This window comes from Pleurodeles waltl, chromosome 6, assembly GCF_031143425.1.
Source record: "Pleurodeles waltl isolate 20211129_DDA chromosome 6, aPleWal1.hap1.20221129, whole genome shotgun sequence".
NCBI classification, from domain to species: domain Eukaryota; kingdom Metazoa; phylum Chordata; class Amphibia; order Caudata; family Salamandridae; genus Pleurodeles; species Pleurodeles waltl.
The window spans coordinates 1,663,686,577-1,663,704,363 of record NC_090445.1 but is presented as its reverse complement, the minus strand read 5'-3'; the positions used below and the strand labels follow the sequence as shown (position 1 = coordinate 1,663,704,363).

The 17,787-nt window shown below is 43.9% G+C and overlaps 1 protein-coding gene across 4 annotated transcripts in view; it reads right to left on the bottom strand.

Annotated features, from left to right (window-relative positions):
- Window positions 1–17,787, bottom strand: part of CCDC187 (coiled-coil domain containing 187) — a 289,883-nt gene that overhangs the window by 132,535 nt on the left and 139,561 nt on the right. For all 4 annotated transcript variants that reach the window (XM_069241620.1, XM_069241621.1, XM_069241622.1 and 1 more), the window contains one exon: window positions 3,381–3,571. In XM_069241620.1, the coding sequence (XP_069097721.1) occupies window positions 3,381–3,571 (191 nt within the window). The remainder of the gene's footprint in view (window positions 1–3,380; window positions 3,572–17,787) is intronic.

The following is a 17,787-nucleotide window of genomic DNA, read 5'->3' as shown; positions in this document are numbered from 1 at the left end:
GCCGCATAAACTGAAAATTAAAAGTAAAACAGTTTTGCATAAGCGAGTCGATTCACAGCGCCATGGCCGCCATGAGCATCAGTGTGAAGAGACAGGGAAAAGGAAAAAAGAAGTTCGCTTGCAGTCAAACTTATCAGCAAAAATGCAATTAGCCATGTAACAGGGGCGATGGCCAAGGCGGTAACAAAACCTCCCCAAGGCGGACAAACATAAAGCAGTTACCAGAGTCATCAAAGGATTTTTGAAGGGCAAACCCAGGAACAAGTGATAGTGATGGGCGTGAGGTGGGCGTGGTTCACAGCCCAGATAGAAAGCAACACGTCGGAAAAGTAGCGCTTGCGCGCTGCTATGCTCGACTTAAAAACGTGGGCTGGATGAGCTACTCACAGACAGTCCCAGGAAGCTTGGGAGCTCTGGTTGTGAGTTTGCCCTGACTTGTTGACAGTAGTGTGACCCCCGACCTCATCCTGCGATGCCTCAGCCATTCATCTTGTTCACATTTTATAACGGTTCAATAATGTGACACTGATGCGATTCACTGAATGAAAAGGCCTCCTCTACCTACTCCATGTGCAGAAGAGTGGTCTCGCCCATTTCTCAATGGTCTCCCAGAAGCACAGAGGGAACAATGGCCCATCTGTCCCGGTTGGTGAAGCCACAGACGCTGGGTGAGTCAGGCAAGCTGCCCATTGTTTCTGGAACAGCCTTTGCAACAGAATGCACGAGGCCTTTTATTGACCTGTTCCGGTCGGTCTCACGGACACGAGCGTCACAAGCCACAGTGGCTACCACTGGCCCAGCCGTTGTGAGTTACAGCAGAAGGTCTTGAACTTCCGGTGTATCCCTGCAACTCAAGCACGCGTGGAGGGTTAGTGCACAGATGCAAATAAAAAAAAGATTCCGGGAACCGGAAATTTATACCGGAGGATAAGTGCACAGATGCAAAGAAAAATAGGATTCTGGGAACAGGAAATATATACCGGAGGATAAGTGCACAGATGCAAAGAAAAAAAAGATTCTGGAAACAGGAAATACATAACGGAGGGTAAGTGCACAGATGCAAAGAAAAAACATATTCTGGGAACAGGAAATATATACCGGAGGATAAGTGCACAGATGCAAAGAAAAATAGGATTCTGGGAACAGGAAATAGATACCGGAGGATAAGTGCACAGATGCAACGAAAAAAAAGATTCTGGGAACCGAAAATATGTACCAGAGGATAAGTGCACAGATGCAAAGAAAAAAAAAGATTCTCGAAACAAGAAATGTATCCCGGAGATAAGTGCACGGATGCAAAGAAAAAAAGATTCTGGGCACCGGAGGAGGAGGATAAGTGCACAGATGCAAAGAAAAAAAAATCTGAAAACAGGAAATGTGTCCCAGAGAGAATGCCATTGTATACTTAAAATACCTGAGGACAAAATGTGACAGAACTACTTTGACATGTGGGAGCATAGCCCTGAGCACAAGCAGGCATCTAAAAAGCCCTTCGGATACACAAAAGCAAATATTAACAATTTCTTTATAGGACTTCTCACGAAAACGTTCGATTTTTTCAGGTTTCTCGTAAAATTCCGAAAATATATATTTTAGCAACCGTGCGTGGGTGCAGTTTTAATTATGGTTTTGTGTATCGATAACCTTGTTTCAAAACCAGGGCTTTCCTTTTGCAAATAATTGTTTAGGTGTGTTTGTCCATCTGGTTAAAGTGAAGAGAAGATAAATGAAACCTTAAGAGTAGTAAATTGGTGTCCTGATTACCTGAAGCTGTCCCTCAGCTCCGCGCAAAGTGCAGGTGTCATGTGGCCTGTAGCCACCGAATGTCCGTTTTGGTGACATTCCCCTGACCACTGTTCGTGACATGTATGTGATAAAAATCATGGGACACAATAGTGCAGGAAACCGAATTAATGGATAGAACTAGGACTTTCCTGTGTTCATCATTTTCAAAATTGTGATCGTCCATTGGTATGTTGACTATGGCCTGGAGATGTGATTTGAGAATAATGGGAATAAATTAGAAATTAAATTCTCTCTCAATCTAGTGTGGGCATATACTTAGGGAGATGGAGTGCAAAATACTAGACAAATTAGTTCGTTCAGTTTTAATGCATCGAAGGGACTCTTAAAAGTTCCTCCGAATTAACTAAGCAAGTTAACACTGATTAATTTGTTCTTGGTATGTTACTGGTTGTTTAGGATCAAACTTTATAAATAAATTTAAATAAATAGCGTAGGGGGCGACAGGGGGAGATGGAGCCAAGAACAATTTTCATTCAGGAATCTGATGACTTAATAGTTGAACATAAATGTCCTAGTGGACCTAGAGCGCTGAGGGGTTGGGTGTCACCTGCTCAGGGTACACCCGTTCCATCAAAACTGAGATCTGGACAGTTCCCCAGTACTCTACCTTGGGATAGGTAGATGGGGAACATATACATGCCTGGGCTTCGATCTGTCACAATCAGAGCCTGCAACAGGTTTGTTTATAATTTCTAATGCTCTGGGAAATGCGAGCTTACATTTCTTATCAAAAAAGCAAGGGGTGGAACCAGGCACAGTGCGGCAGGTGCACCACCAACCCCCAGGAGCCATTTTTAAATCACCATGGCCTGAACAATGCACCTGCTCTTGTTGCGCCATCTAATACTAGGGGAGGAAAAGGGGGAGGTGCTAATAGACTTATTGCCCTTATCTACAGCTCAGTAACAAAACTGTAGGGAAGGGCAACTAACAGCCTTCATTGTCCCAGATGTGGGCGACAATGCTCAATTAGGATGCTGCGAGCTCCATCAACAAAAGTGATGTAGAAGAGGTTAATACTTGGCTCTTCACTACATTCAAAATTCTCTTTCCATTTCTCCCTATTTCATTTTAAGCATTTACTTATTTATTTAAATTCTTTATTTATTACGTTCAGGATGTCCTGTGGCAACATATTCTAAACCCAAGTAGATAGAATGTTCTAATAGCATTACAGTTTTTCTACCAAGGGTTATATTGGCCATTAAATGTCGATTGTCTCTTGGGCACATAGGCGAAGCGCCAGCTTATAGCATTTAACAACCAGTATTGTCTTTGGTAGGAGGCTGTAAATTTACAGGCGCAGGGGAGGAACAGGACAATAGTCTTGGATATTGACACACTAACTAGGGCCAAGGGGATGGTTCCTAAGATGTATGCAACCTTTACTGATCTAGCACTTCCTGCAATATGTCTATATTACAATTGTGCACCTCTGGCCAATTTTTTAACCATCCAAGTTATGACATACAAGCGACTCTGTATCTTTTTATGCTTAAGGTAAATGTTTATGCCTGGAATAAATAGCGATCCCATTACTGGAAAAATACAAATGAAACATAATCCGTTCTTACCAGCATCATCTGTGACGTCACACACCATGATCTCGCTTCCAGCTTCAAGGAGATGCGAGCTCTTCTGATCAGTGAAAACTGCAGATTTGTTTAGACGTGAAGATAACTCGACATCCCCAACATTGTGTATGTCAGGAGATGCATCCATCAGTCCATGCTCACGGTTTCTATCTGCTTTTCTTAGAGGACTTCTAAACAATAAAATCAATTTAATTACATACATAAATACACAACATATTGTAGATAACAATTAGGCAGTGCACACCTCCTCCCGCATCACTTACCTATTTTGACCTATCAAACGACAGGGACAGCGGAGGGTGTAACTTAAAAAAAAAAATTATGAGCATTTTTTTCAATTCCTAACTGGTAGTTGGTATCCTGAGAAATGCCAAAGCAAAGGCTACATCAGGTATTTGTTCCAATGTGTTTATTTTAACACAATTCCCACTTATGCACAAGTTTTAAGGGCTATAAATTGATAAAAATGTACCTCACACTACTATGTTGTGGGGTCAGAAGGGGGGACGGCCAACCAAATGCATAAGAATGTTTGATGCAGGTTTGTTGAATTAAGGACATATTGAGGTTGATGGCATCAAACCACAGAGGTCTGAACTTTTGTCACCCTGGTCTTTGCTAAAGGAATATGTTCACTGTTGTTACATGAATAAGGCTATAGACGCCCTCTACCATACTCTGGGGGGTATCCAGAAATCCCAGATTTCGTTACACGCAATTCAATTACACACACCAAGCATACCTATCTCCAGCCAGGATTCACCACATGTTCCCTGGCTCGACGTCGGCCTGCCCGCGGTGTGATGCTTCAGAAGCACACTTCTACCATATGATATGGGAGTGTGCGCACATATATAGGGAATGGAGAGGAGTGGTAGAAGAGGTAGCGGAACTAACAGGTCTGACACTTGCAGCAGACCCCAAATCCTGCTTGCTAGGGCTGAGAACTAGAGAAAAGAAGCATAGATATTTACATACGTTTGTAGACCGAGCATTTGTGATGTACAAAAGGTTGATTGCGATGAACTGGAAGGCGCCCAGGGCACCCGACCTGAAAGCCTGGCACTCCCTCACACTGTGCTGGACTCAGACAGAATCTCAAGTACTGAGGAAATTAGCACGGGCGGGACAAAAACACACGGGAAAGGAAACCTGGGAAACACTGGCAGCCCGACTAGAGGCAAAAACCGATGAGAGGCCGCCTTGAACCAGATAGAGTCATGGCTCGGGTGTCGACCCGACCAGCACTCACTCAGCGGCAGCTTACCTAAATAACACCCACAGAACATCATGCGGAAGCACTGGGAGCCCACACCCGCTTATCAGAGGTCAGTGACATTCATAATTAGCACTCAGGGTAGAGCACACAAGCAGCACGTGCACAACGTATGCTACCACGCCACATTGAACAATCAGAAATAAGCTCGAGTCCCCTCCCTCACAATACAACCAATAAGTGTTATCAGGATATAACATCAATCAGGGGCCCTATGACGGGACCATTAGGCGCCACAAAGAACGCTTCTTCAATCTTGCACGGCAGTTAAATATATATACTGTAAGTAATAATAAAACCTAAGCTATGTTATATGTAGAGTGGGATTTTCGTTTGTTTTTTGTATTGCATATGTATTTTTCTTTCTTTTTCTTGATCTTGCTGTATTCTTCTCTTCTTTTTTGTTATCAGGCGAGAAAGCAGAGATACAACAGATCCACAAAATCCTTTCAATGTAATTACATATTCATGTAGTATGGATTTGCATTAAAAATTTAATAAAAAATATTTTAAAAAAATAAAAAAATGAATAAGGCTATAGACAAAGTCCAGCTCTCCTAAGTAAGTGATTCTTATGTTCCTTCCTTTCGCTTTTATACCAGATTTTTAGCATATCCACATTTAGAAACAAAATGTTTCAGAAATCTACATTTTTCTAAATGTGGATATGCTAAAAATCTGGCATGGACCTGGCTCTCCAGGACCGACCTTGCAGAACCCCGCACTAGGCATTTTCGACTGAGTTTGTCCGCTCTGGTGTTCAGAGATCCCACTAGAGGCTGAACCACCAGGGATATGTCCTGTTGTTCCAGCCATATCTAGAGGAGCAAAGGCTCCTGACAAAGGGTCCATGACCCCACCCCGCCCTGCTTGTAGCAATACCACATAGCGGTGGTGTTGTCCATGAACACCTGCACCATGTTTCCCTTGATAGCGGGAAGAAATGCTTTTAATGCTAGCCGGATCGCACACAGCTCCAACAGGTTGCTGTGGAGTACGGATTCAACCAGAGACCAGATGCATCCGATCACCCCCCTTTCCCAGGTGGCTGCCCACTTCCAGGAGTGACACATCTGTAACTACTGTCAGATCTGGTTGGGGAAGGAAGAGGGATGTGCTCCTGACCCAATTACGCTTCATTAACCACCACTGCAGATCTTTCACAGTTCCTTCTGTGATCTGGACCTTGTCGGAGATATTTTCCTGCTGCTGCGACCTCTGGAAATTCAGGTCCAACTGCAGAGCCTGCATATGCCATCTGGCATGTGTCACCAGCAGGATGCAGGAGGCCATGAGGCTCAGCAGCCTCAGAGTCATTCTCATCAAAATCCAGGATAGAGTCTGAAACATTGGTATCATAGCCTGAATATCCTGGACTCATAGCTCAGGAGGATAAGCCCTAAATTTGACTGTCTCCAGAACAGCTGCAATGAAAGGGAGTTTCTGAGAGGGAGTCAGGTGTGACTTTGGCACATGTATAGTAAACCACGGTGAACGCAGAAGGTTCACCATAGTCTGGAGGTGGAGGCAATAGCCTGGGGTGAGTCCTTCTTCAAAAGCCATTCATCGAGACAGGTGAAAATGTAAACCCCAGATCTCTGCAGATGAGCCGCAACCGCCACCATCCACTTGGTGAACACCAGAGGGATGCTGGCAAGGCCAAAGGGGAACCCAGTAAACTGGAAGTGCTCGTGGCCTATTGTGAACTGCAAGTAAAGTCTGCGGGCAGGCAGGATGGAGGTATGAAAATAAGCATCCTGCATGTTTAACGCTACCATCCAGGCTCCTGTGTCTAGGGCAGATAGGACCTGAGCAAAAGTGAGCATCTTGAACTTCTCCTTCTTGAAAATAGAGATTGAGGAATCATAGTTCTAGGATATGACGCAGGCCTTTGTCCTTTTTGGGAACCATAAACTAGTGGGAATAGGAACCACAGCCTATTTCAGGCACAGGAACCCTCTCTATGGCTCCCTTGGCCAAGAGATCCTAACTTCCTCACGGAAAAGGGCCAAGTGATCCTCTGTCATCCTATTGTAGGATGGTGGCATGAATAGAGGGGTAGTCTTGAAGAGGAGGGAGTAGCCCCTTCGGAATATATGCATAACTTATCTGTCTGATGTGATGAAATGCCAGCGGAGCAGATGATCCTGCCATCTGGCCCATGGTGGGAGAGAGTCAGACTATGAAGGCTTAGAGGCTACTGCAGGAGGGGGGGCAGTGGACTGTCCAGCCCACTGGCCACCTGATCTATGAGGTCAGTGGATCCGGCGTCCTCGCCCACGCAGAGACTGGGCAGCATGCGCAGCACAGTGGCTGGCTGGGAATGGACATAGTTGGAGGCACCTTCCGTAGCCACGAAAGGGGCAAAAGGCCAACTGAGGAGGATGTGGGGCTGCCGCGAGGCCCAAGGACCTGACCATAGCCTGAGAATCCTTGAAGGGCTTGAGTGCCGTGTCTGCTTTGTCTTCAAAGAGAAGAGTGCCATCAAAGGGCATGTCCATTCAGGAAGCTTGAAAAGCCAGATGTCCTCACCCAGGCGTGGCGTCTCAGGGCCACTGTCGATTAAACCGTTCTGCCCTGAAAGTCAGTTGTATCAAGTCTGCAACGGATTGTGAACTTCGAGGCATCTGTCCCATCAACAACAGCCTGAGAGAGATTACAGCCCAGGCCTTCTTCTGGACTTATGTCAGCACTTGCACAACTGTGTCCCACAGCGTGTGAGAATAACGGCCCAAAAGACATGCAGTGTTCACAGACCGCAATGCAAGGCTGGTGGAAGAAAACATCTTCTTATCAAGTGAGTCCAACCTTTTGGATTCCTTATCTGGGGGAGCAGAAGGGAACACACCCTAGGAGGTAGAGGCTTGGACCATTAAGCTCCCAGCGATGGGATGTTGCATTAAGATAATAGGGTCCCCCGGTGCTGGGCGATGGCAGTAGGCAATGATCCTGTTTACAGGAGCCCCTGTGCTGGGTTTGGACCAGGTACCCCTTAGGACGTCAGTGAGGGCCTCATTCAATAGGAGCAGGGGTTCTGAGGCGGAAGCTCCCGGTTGAACCACCTCTGTCAAGAGGTTAATCTTGATGGTCACCAGAGGCAGTTGAAATTCCAGGACCTCAGCCTCTCTTCTCACCACCATAGCATGACCACGGCAGGGGGAGAAAGCATGCAGGTATCTGGAGAAGTATCCAGTCCGCTGGCCTCACCAAGTCTTCACGCCAGTCCATAGCTCCATAGGGCCTGTATTCAAAAGGGTCCAGTGCCCCCTCCCATTCATCCCCCAGGCCTAACTCACAATAAAAGTGTTTAGGATCTGATCTAGGAGGCAAGGCTCCTGCCGGCATTAGAATCGGTGTCGTACGACGCCCATCAGGCTCCTTGTTGGAGTCGGGGATCACAATGTGGATGGCGTCACCCATGGGCAAGGACGGTGCCGAGAGCGCCCGTGTCAGGACCAGCGTCATAGAAGGTCAGGATGGTATGACAGATGCTGGTCTGGATCCAGGACTGGATCCTTGGGTATGCCGAGACTGAAGCCGCCGGCACTGAGCCCAAAGGGGCCCCTTCTGACTCTGTAGGGACTGAATGTGCTCCAGCAGTGTCAGGTTGCCCACAAATGAGGCGCATGGCCTTGTAAAACTGTCTGAGTTGGGCATGTGTCACTCTGGCTTCCAGAAACTCGGGGAGGCACAGAGTTGGCCCAGGAGCAGGCTTCGCAGAGTGTGGCCTAGAAAGTCAATGCTCCCTTGTCTCATCAGCCGACGGACAAAGAGAAGTTGAAGAACACTTCAACTTCATGGACTTCTTCTTATGCCTCGACTTACCCAATCGCCCCGAGGACTTGGAGTGGGACGATGATGATGGAGGACTCCGTGACTGATCCCGGGACCTTCCTCTCGACTGAGATCTCGACTCGCACAAAGTCGAGCGTCGGGCTGCCATCAGCTTTAGGGACCGATCCCTCAAAGCCTTCGAATGCATGACCTGACACTCAGAGCACGACTTCGGGGCAAGGTTGCACTCCATGCACCAAAGTCACATGAGATGCGGATCAGTCACGAACATCACCCAATGACAGGATCCAAAGGGCTTGAAGCTGGTCTTCCTGGGTGACATTCTCGACACATCAGGAGCAGAACACTCGAAAAATTATTGACAAAAAGTTGAAAAAAGCCAGTCAAAAACTGACTGAGTGGTGGCGCTCTTCGAATCTGTGCTTGCCAGCGCAGAAAGAAAAGAACTGACGTCAGTACGCTGGGGTGGTGCCTCATATTCAGATGGGTGAAGAGCTGATCAACGCCACCTAATGGCGCACAGATGTACTGCTCACGAAAATCTTCTGTATCCAGTCTGACGCCTGGGGGAAATTCAAAGGTAAGGAATCTGCAACTTGATGTCTCTATCAGATAAATGCAGCAGCCACGTTTAACTCGGTATTCTGTCTAATGGACAAAAAGCACAAAATAGGTTCCTGATTTGAGATAGTCTGTGCAGTTATTGTAAATATCAGACTGGCTCATAGAAAAGCTCTATATGTATCTTACAATTCTACCCCTTCACAATTGATCTATCCCTCGTCAAAGAAGAGCTGCACCAGCACTCAGAAGCCACTGAGAGCCACTGAGAGTAATTCTGGATAGTTTTCTGCCATTTCTCTGAAACACAAGACATTTTGTTAGGATTTTGAGAGCTAATACAGCATCTCAGCCAGTCTGCATACCTGGGATGTGAACAGGCTGGATGTTGAGAAACCACAGCAGTGAATAGGAACACTTCCCTGGAGACTAGAATTAATCTGACACTAAGATTCATTCTGTTTTGCTCCCCCATTTCCAGGCATACTGAGTACTGCCTCAATGGAGGAATGCACAAACGATGGGGTGAATGTTGGAATTTATTTCATAGATCAGACGCTTGGTCTCTCATACGCCAATGGCCCAGAGATATCAGCCCTTAAAAGAGCAAATTGATCAGGGCCACTAAATATTCCAACATATCACAGACTAAAGCCAGTTTAGGGAGAAATTAAAAAGGCACCACCAGAACCTGGGCTCCAGTGAGAATGAAACTCAAGTAGATTTTAGGCTAATGATTGCGAGGGCTCATTGCTGGTGTTTGTCATTTCTACAGAGATGATACGACCTGGGCATATCCCATCCCCAACCTTTTCCTTTTTTGATAGGCCTATCTATATTATGAATCAGTGACATCAATTTACCCAACAAGGTCCTTTAATAATCATCTTCACACTGGTGCCGTTTGAGTTTAGAGAACACTTCACTGTCACCTCACTGTCTCACAGAGGCAGACACTGAATATAAGGGTAACTGTGCAGACTTTATTTATGAGGTCCCTTAGGTAAGATACAATATCTCTGACGTAACAGCAAGTCGACAAAACTAGTGAAAAGACACAATCGTCAACATACAAGGGGCGCAACCCTTGTGGCAGGTGTGATTTGAAGGCACTATCTCTCTGAATAATACAGTGTGTTTTCAGGCATGACTTCACCATTTACATACAAAGGCACTGAATTGCTCAATCATATGCCTGAGAGAGTTGCCGCTTTGCCCACTCAGAGTGCCAATCAAACATCTCCTAAATGAAGGCATGCTTGAATGATTCCGCAAGGAACACCCACACTTCGGTACTGAGAAGGCTGCACAATTCCATGGGACTCTCAGAGTTCCTGGGAGCAAGAAACATATTTTGGAAATTGAGGTTAAGACCTCATACACAGGGCTGGTTCCATATCAGCATGAACACCATGTTCCAGACCTCAGGCATTATGCAACAGCTGAATGCATCCGGGAGATTCAACCTTGGTACACTTCATATGAAATTAATAAACTGAAACACAAGTTAACAGCGGGTGATAAAGGCTTAGCATCAATCCTTCCCATGTAAGGAACCTAGAATCTAGAAGCTTTCCTTTTTTACCTGAAACAGTCCTTTTTCTTTCTGACTTCAAATCACTCTTATGGAAATGACTCTTTGAAACACAGACTCAGTTGATTTTGTAAATCCTTGTCTTTCTTCCAGGTGCCTGCTTCTTATGACAACTGCCTTTACTTCTGTTACCACTCCTCATTATGACATGGCCATAGTAAGACTTTGTCCAGTATTTCCTTTTTTGCTATTTATTATGTATTATGTTTTAATTCTTGGGGGTCTGCCATCTTCTGCCCTTGTTCTCTCTCGGTTAGTTCTAGCTCTTTCACTGTCGGAGAGTGCAGCTAGGCCTTTCTGCTACAAACCCTCGCCCACACCCTGAGCCTGCTGCTGCATTGTACCTGCCCTATCCACTGTGTCTCTGCTATGACCTTGACATTACTTCTCTACTTCCAGCTTACACTTCTAAGGTTCTCTCTCCAGACATGAACTGGAACAGCAGTTAAGCTTTATGTACCTACTCTTCATAGTCTCTTCTGTAAATTATAGACTTCTGTGTGCACACCTGACGCAACTACTCTATCTCAACTACTCTTATTTCATTCATTTTGCTGCACGTTTCAAACATGCCTAACCCACTTTAACATAAATTACCTATATAAAGAAGGACTAATTTATTCTGAATGTTGCTATCTGCCAATATTCAAAAGACCTCTTGCATCAAGATGCAATTGGTCCCCTAGCCCAATTCATTTAGGGCCTGATTCACAAGGGTAAAATTACTGGTTTGTGTACGTGTATGCTTTTTCAGTATTCACAAAATAGCATTTTAATAGTAAGTTTAGAAGAACAGGCCTATCTTTTTATGTGCAGAGTTCTCCACTCCAAATGGGGATTCTCCACACTCGTAAACTCAGTGCTTAATTTGAGCCAGAGGTTTCTGGTGCGGGGCACCTGCACTTAATTTTGAGGACCAGCATTTATTTTTGTGCCTCAAGCACTTACCGGAAGCATAAGAACCATATGGTGACCGACAGAGGAAGAGAAAAACGAAAAAGAGTCACAAAGGAAGAAAGCTGCAAAAGAGAGCTGAAGGGGCAGGGAGGTGCTGTAAATGGATTAAAGAGGCCCGAGATGGCAGGAAAGGTAAAGAAATAAATAAAACCAAAGCTAAGAAAAAAACACCATGCTCTCTGTCAGTATCAGCAACCAGAGGAGGTAGATTACAAGATAACAAAACAAGGCCTATCCACCTAAAGTACATTCACAAACAATGAATGAATCTACATGGAACTCATTTACGCATTCAGGCCATATTTATACTTTTTAGTGCCGCATTTGCGTCATTTTTCAACGCAAAAGTGGTGCAAACTTGCAAAATACAATTATATTTTGTAAGTTTTTGCCTCTTTTGCGTCAAAAAATGATGCAAATGCGGCGCTAAAAAAGTATAAATATGGGTCTCAGTACTTACCACGAAAATATTGCCTGGATGTAAACTTCCTGGATCTGCGTAGGACAGCGCCGATTCACACAGTGAGATCACAAAAATAACTTGTCTCTTGGTTGGCAAATAAATTTTTTTTTATCAATCACCCAAATGAGAAGTGCTCCTTTCATCTTCGTCTAAAAAAAAGAGGAAACCCTTAGTAATCCTGCTGGCACTTGAACCCTTTGCTCCAACAGATCTACAGGTCATTGCAGTGAACGCTCAACCCACTGAGTCGCCTCACATGACTCGATGTCCTTCAAAGTGCTTTAAAGCAGCCGACGCCCTTATGCACACTTTTGCTGAAAGCATTAACCAAACAAATATATATATATAAATCGGCTTTGTTATCTCACTGTGCTACAATGTTTGAAAGGAACTCATACAAACATCCACAGGGTTTTATTTACTCAATTGGTAAAAAAAAAAAAAACGTATTACATGTTTAGTTTTTAAAATACCACTTCATTTCATTTAAAAATTGATTGAAGTGCCTGGAAAGTACAAAAATGCTAATCGATCTTTGAAAAGCTAAATCTTGGCCAGCACAGCAATCATATTTCTTTTGTAGTGTAAAGCAGGTCACAACAATTACTTAAATAAATGTAATCCGGGCCAAAGTCAGAGTTTAATCCTCTCGAGGAGAGATCAGTGGGTTTAACTAGGCACTCATCGCCTGTTACCATGATAAGCAATTTGTTCTTCCATGGCATGTTTAAGCAGTGCCGAGCTGTGTCTTAATACCAAAGGCAGGCCCAAAGAGGGCACAAACACAAGAAAGAGACCTAAACCTGTAAATATTCACGAAAATCCAAAACCCATTATTTGAGATGTTTAGGAAAAGTGGTTTATTGCATTATCTGATTGGGCTTTAAGTCCAGGGTAAAGGTCACTGCCTCCATCATACGATTAAACAGCCATATGATGATGCAGGTGCACTCAGTGAACTCTGCATTAACGTTAATAATTTTCTTTATTTTATTTTAACCTATTTTTAAGTGTGAAATCTAAACCCAAGTGGGCGGATGAAGGCGTTGGCGCAATAATGCTACCATACACATGGAAACAAACAAGACAAAAAAAATAGAATAAAACTAAGAAACCAAGACTCAGACATCACAAAAATCTAAAAAAACACAGTTTTCAAAATAAAATAACTATGCAGAATAATATAGTATTACTGGGGCAAAAACAGATAAGCAAAATTGTCAAAAATGACTAAAATGCAGACAACGATGACATAATAGAATATATGTAAAGGCAATAGGTCTGACTTTAAACTGCTGACACATGAAAACACATGAATGCTCAAATGTGCACCGACTATGTGTGCTCTGTATCTATGTAACCTGCCTCTTTCTTGCATTCTTTGTTTGTGTCCTGTTTTTTTTGCTCACCAATCTTAGATATAGGAGGCACAAAAAGGGACATGTTGCAGAGAGACATGCCACAAATAATCAGTGTCATTTGTGAAACATGCGTGTGAGACATTTTCAGAAGCCTAAATGTGCCTCTGTTGCAGTGCATGGACACTTAGCTTCCTTTCACCGTCCACCTATCCATCTAACCAGTGCAATGGGAGGCACTCTTTAGACAGGCGTAGTAATATTTGTGACTCAGCGCATAGTGTGAGTGGCAATGGCTGAAGCGGGTGACGAGTAGGATTATCAATACGCTATGAAGAGAATAGTCGAGTTATAACTGTTTAGTGACTCGGCTGGACCTGCTATTGCCTGATGCTCTGATCGGTGGAACGGGAAGTGTGGATGACGTGTGGAGGAAGTATGTCTGGAATATGATAATATATGAGAAATGATTTATAGTGTGGTGGTATTAGAAACCCAGAAGAGATCTGTATTATTATTGTTTGACTTCTGTGATAAATTGTAAGCATATGAGTTGTGATATGAAAATAACAAAAATGGCGAATATGTTGGCTGCAAATATTAAAACAGAATATTATTAATATATGTTTTGCATTGTTACTATAGTGGTGTGTGTTAGTGTTACTTGCGGCTCCAATACACTACAGTACAGATGCATTTGACGTGTCTGAGGCTGCAGAGCTTGATTGTGTTGTTGGTTTCCTCCCCTGGTCTGCAGCTCTACATTCCAATTTCCAGGGGCCTCTTGTGTCTCGCAGAGAGTGAAGGTGACAGCTATGGTAGTGATGAGTTAGAGGACGTTGACTGTGGCGGAAGTGCTAGAGGTGGATGAAGAAGATGTGGTGTCGGAGAATACTATGGAGACGGTGGTGATAACTATGGTGGTGGTGATGGAGTGAGATCACAGGAGAGTTAAGAAGGTTCAAAACCACAATGTGGGAAACGTGTTCAGCTCCCAAGGGTTTGTCCAGGTAATAAATGTCAGAGAGGGGGGTCAAGCACAGGATGCAAAAGGATGGATTTATGAGGAAGGCTGTGTGTTAGTAAAGTTGTTGGCAAGTTAATATGTGGGGAAAATGTGTGAAGTGTCAGTACAACTCATCCGCCCAGCTCAAAGGAGGAGCAAATGCAGTCTGTTCAAGGCGCTGCCCCAGGCCCTCTTACCGTCTGCCGTCAGCCCAGAAGGTTCTTGTTTTCCAGCTAAAATGACCTCTTGAGTCCTTGATATGGTTCTTGTGCTTGGTTTTGTAAGGTGATAGGGGGCGAGCTGGTCAGGCAGTTCTGCAGATGCACACTACATGCTGGTGCAACCAGCGTGAGTCCAACACCATTCTAGTCTGCCGGAGCCTATGGACACTGAGGCCACCAGGCTTCTTTGAAAGCAATCCACTGTCCTACCCTATCTGCCTTGCTGGAGACCTACCAGGGTTTTTTCTGTGGTCACTAAAGGCCAGCCAGGCCTGAAAGGCTATGCCCTCCCCTCAGAAATACTTATACATACCATCCACTTGGACTTATCATGGTCAATGTTAGGACTTGGGTTGCAATTATAAAATATTTATTTTATGGTGTTCTTATCATTATCGACCAATGGACTCTTCCAGTCCCATTGGCAGTGGTGGTTGAAGGCCCTGCTCACTATATCCATGTCAGTTTGGTGCTGGCTGAACCTAAGGGTGTCCTGCATTGGTCCGGGGACCAATGCGAGACATTCAATATAGCTATTAAGTTGTTGATTTATATTCATTCGGCCTGATTCGTAACAAATTTGCAAATGTGCATCTGTAGGTTTACTCCTTTGCATGAGTGCAGATATAAAAATTATTTATTTAGTTTCCAAGAGGAGAGTCCTAGGAGCCTAGAGAAGGTGTACTTTTTCACGAAAACATCTGGAATTTTTGTGAATGTTAAAATACACCCAACTAAAGGCAACTACACATGAATAATTGTCCGTAGTGTACAATGCTGCATGTAAAAATGATTTTGCATGAACTTAAATCCAATTTCACTCATTGATTAAAACGTTATCCACAGTGAAAGTGAATTCCACTGTTCCCACGCCAATTATGGGAGTGTGCCTAACTAATTTCACGTTAGAAATACTGGTACTCCTGCTCTTTAAGGCAGCAAATCTTTTGTGTAAATCTTCAATTAATTTGTGGGTGCGCACAATCTTTTCAGGGCACCACCATCCTGAAAAGGCCACTTTTCTTCTAGGGTTGAGGCTTTGCTGATGTGAAACATTATACTGTGCTGGAGTAATATTATGCAGGAGTAAATGAGATTTAAAAAACAAATCCACCTTTTGTAAACTGTAAAATTGACTCCGCACTTATAAATCATGCTGCGTGCAAGTCTTTGTGAATCGGCCCTGTTTATGTCTCATGCCACCTAGTTACTCCAAGCTCTCTTGCATCATTCTTTGCTAATTTGTAATTTCTCTAATTATGTATTCTGTAATTAATAGGTACGTTGTGAATAAGTAACTCTTGGCATGAGTAACCGTAATAGCTTTTCATTTTGGCCCCTATTACTCTCGATTTCTCTTGTAAGGTTCTTTGTTCTATTTTAAAGAGCTCTGACACCTGTGGGAAATGTCCGCACTATATAAAATTAAATTAAATTAATAAATAAATGTGTCAAATTTAACTGGGGGTCACCTGAAAATCTGGCACGGACTCCGTCGTGGATCTGCCATGCACACACGCATTAAAGGCACCGGCGCAGCGAGTGCTCCCTGGACCTTGATGCGAGCAAGGAAGATACCCAACACCCTGGATTGCAAAGTACCTTCTAACAGAGTGAAATAAGCCTCTCACTCCCCTGGGCCACGGTGCCACTGCACCCGCTGAATTACTGATAGACATGCCTCTGATTTATGTCATGAAGTTGTTTTCAATTACCGCTAACACAGCCCTACAGACACCACTGAGTTGCTTCTCAATATTGCAGTGCTAAAAAACTCCCTCAGAAATAGAATTACTGTGGCAGTAAAATGTGATGAATCTTAAACAAAGTTTCATTTTGTTTTATCCCAGCTGGATAATAATCTCTCAATGCCATGTAGTTAAATGTGCCTGTACCAGGATAGAAGATACAGTACAGTCAACCGTGTAAACCCACGAATAACAAAGACTAACTCCAAAAGGTTAACAGTGCCACCCAGAGGACACGTAGTGAACTTTTTACTTAAGCACACAGCTGAGCCTTAATGCACTGCCTCGGCGAACAGCCGAGCGCCTTTGAGGTGTCTGAACTCATCTCTGCCCAGTTTCTGACTTTCCCTGCCTGCAATTAATGCATTAAATCAGAGAAGTTCCGAGTTATATCTATGAATTTCAGACACCTCCGACACAAAAAGACAGGTGCCTGTCTTTACGATGAGACAGCACGACCCTCCATGATGTGGCCAGAGACGTTTTAAGTAACAATGGACAAAGTGGGCTTTGGCCCAGGGCCCCAGTCTTTCAAGGGGTCCCCTGATACAGCCAGCTGTTCTACACAGTCTTGCCCTGATGACCTTGAGTTATTCTTAAACAACTTGTTTTAAATACCCTTTACCTTTAATTATTTTTTAATGTGGCTGGTGTGTGAATATATTATTGGCGTTTTACAGGGACATGCCGTGTTTATGTTTCAACATCCATTAAAACTTTTCTCAGAAATAGGAGGGCGTCACAGAGATTGCTTGCAGTAGCATTAGTGAACTGCTGTGTTGGATATTAAAAACACAAATCACTATAAAAGAATCATAGATTGAAACACACTTGAAATTTGGAGGAGTGTACCCGATCATTGTCAGTGACCTGGCCAAAGAGGGCATGAAACAGCTGAAACTACATCATAAATTCCAAGCTGTTCTGAACAGCGGCCCCAAAAATCCATTTGGCCCAAGGCCCCCAAAATCCTTGTATGGCCCTTGGAGATAACACCAATGCTTGGGTCCAGATTTAAAAGGCCGTTGTGCCCCTTAGTGCCGCATTTGCAGCAAAAATTGTTCTGCAAATGTGATGCTAACGGGCCACCATTATAGCACCATATTTACAAGGTGGTGCAAACTAGGTTTGCCCAACCTTGTAAACACTTTGTGCCACATCATCCATAATATACACATGATGTATGCAAAGGGGGCGCTCCCTCGTTTGAGGGTCGCTAATCATGGCGCAATGGAATCTACAAGATTCCATAGCGCCATTCCTAGCTTAATTTTTAACGCCTGCTTAAAGCAGGTGTTAAAATGAGGCTCCCATTGATTTCAATTAGTCTCTTAACACTATACTGGATTAGCGTCATTTTTTTTCACACTAATCCAGTATAGCGTGAAAATAGCGTCTAAAAATGAC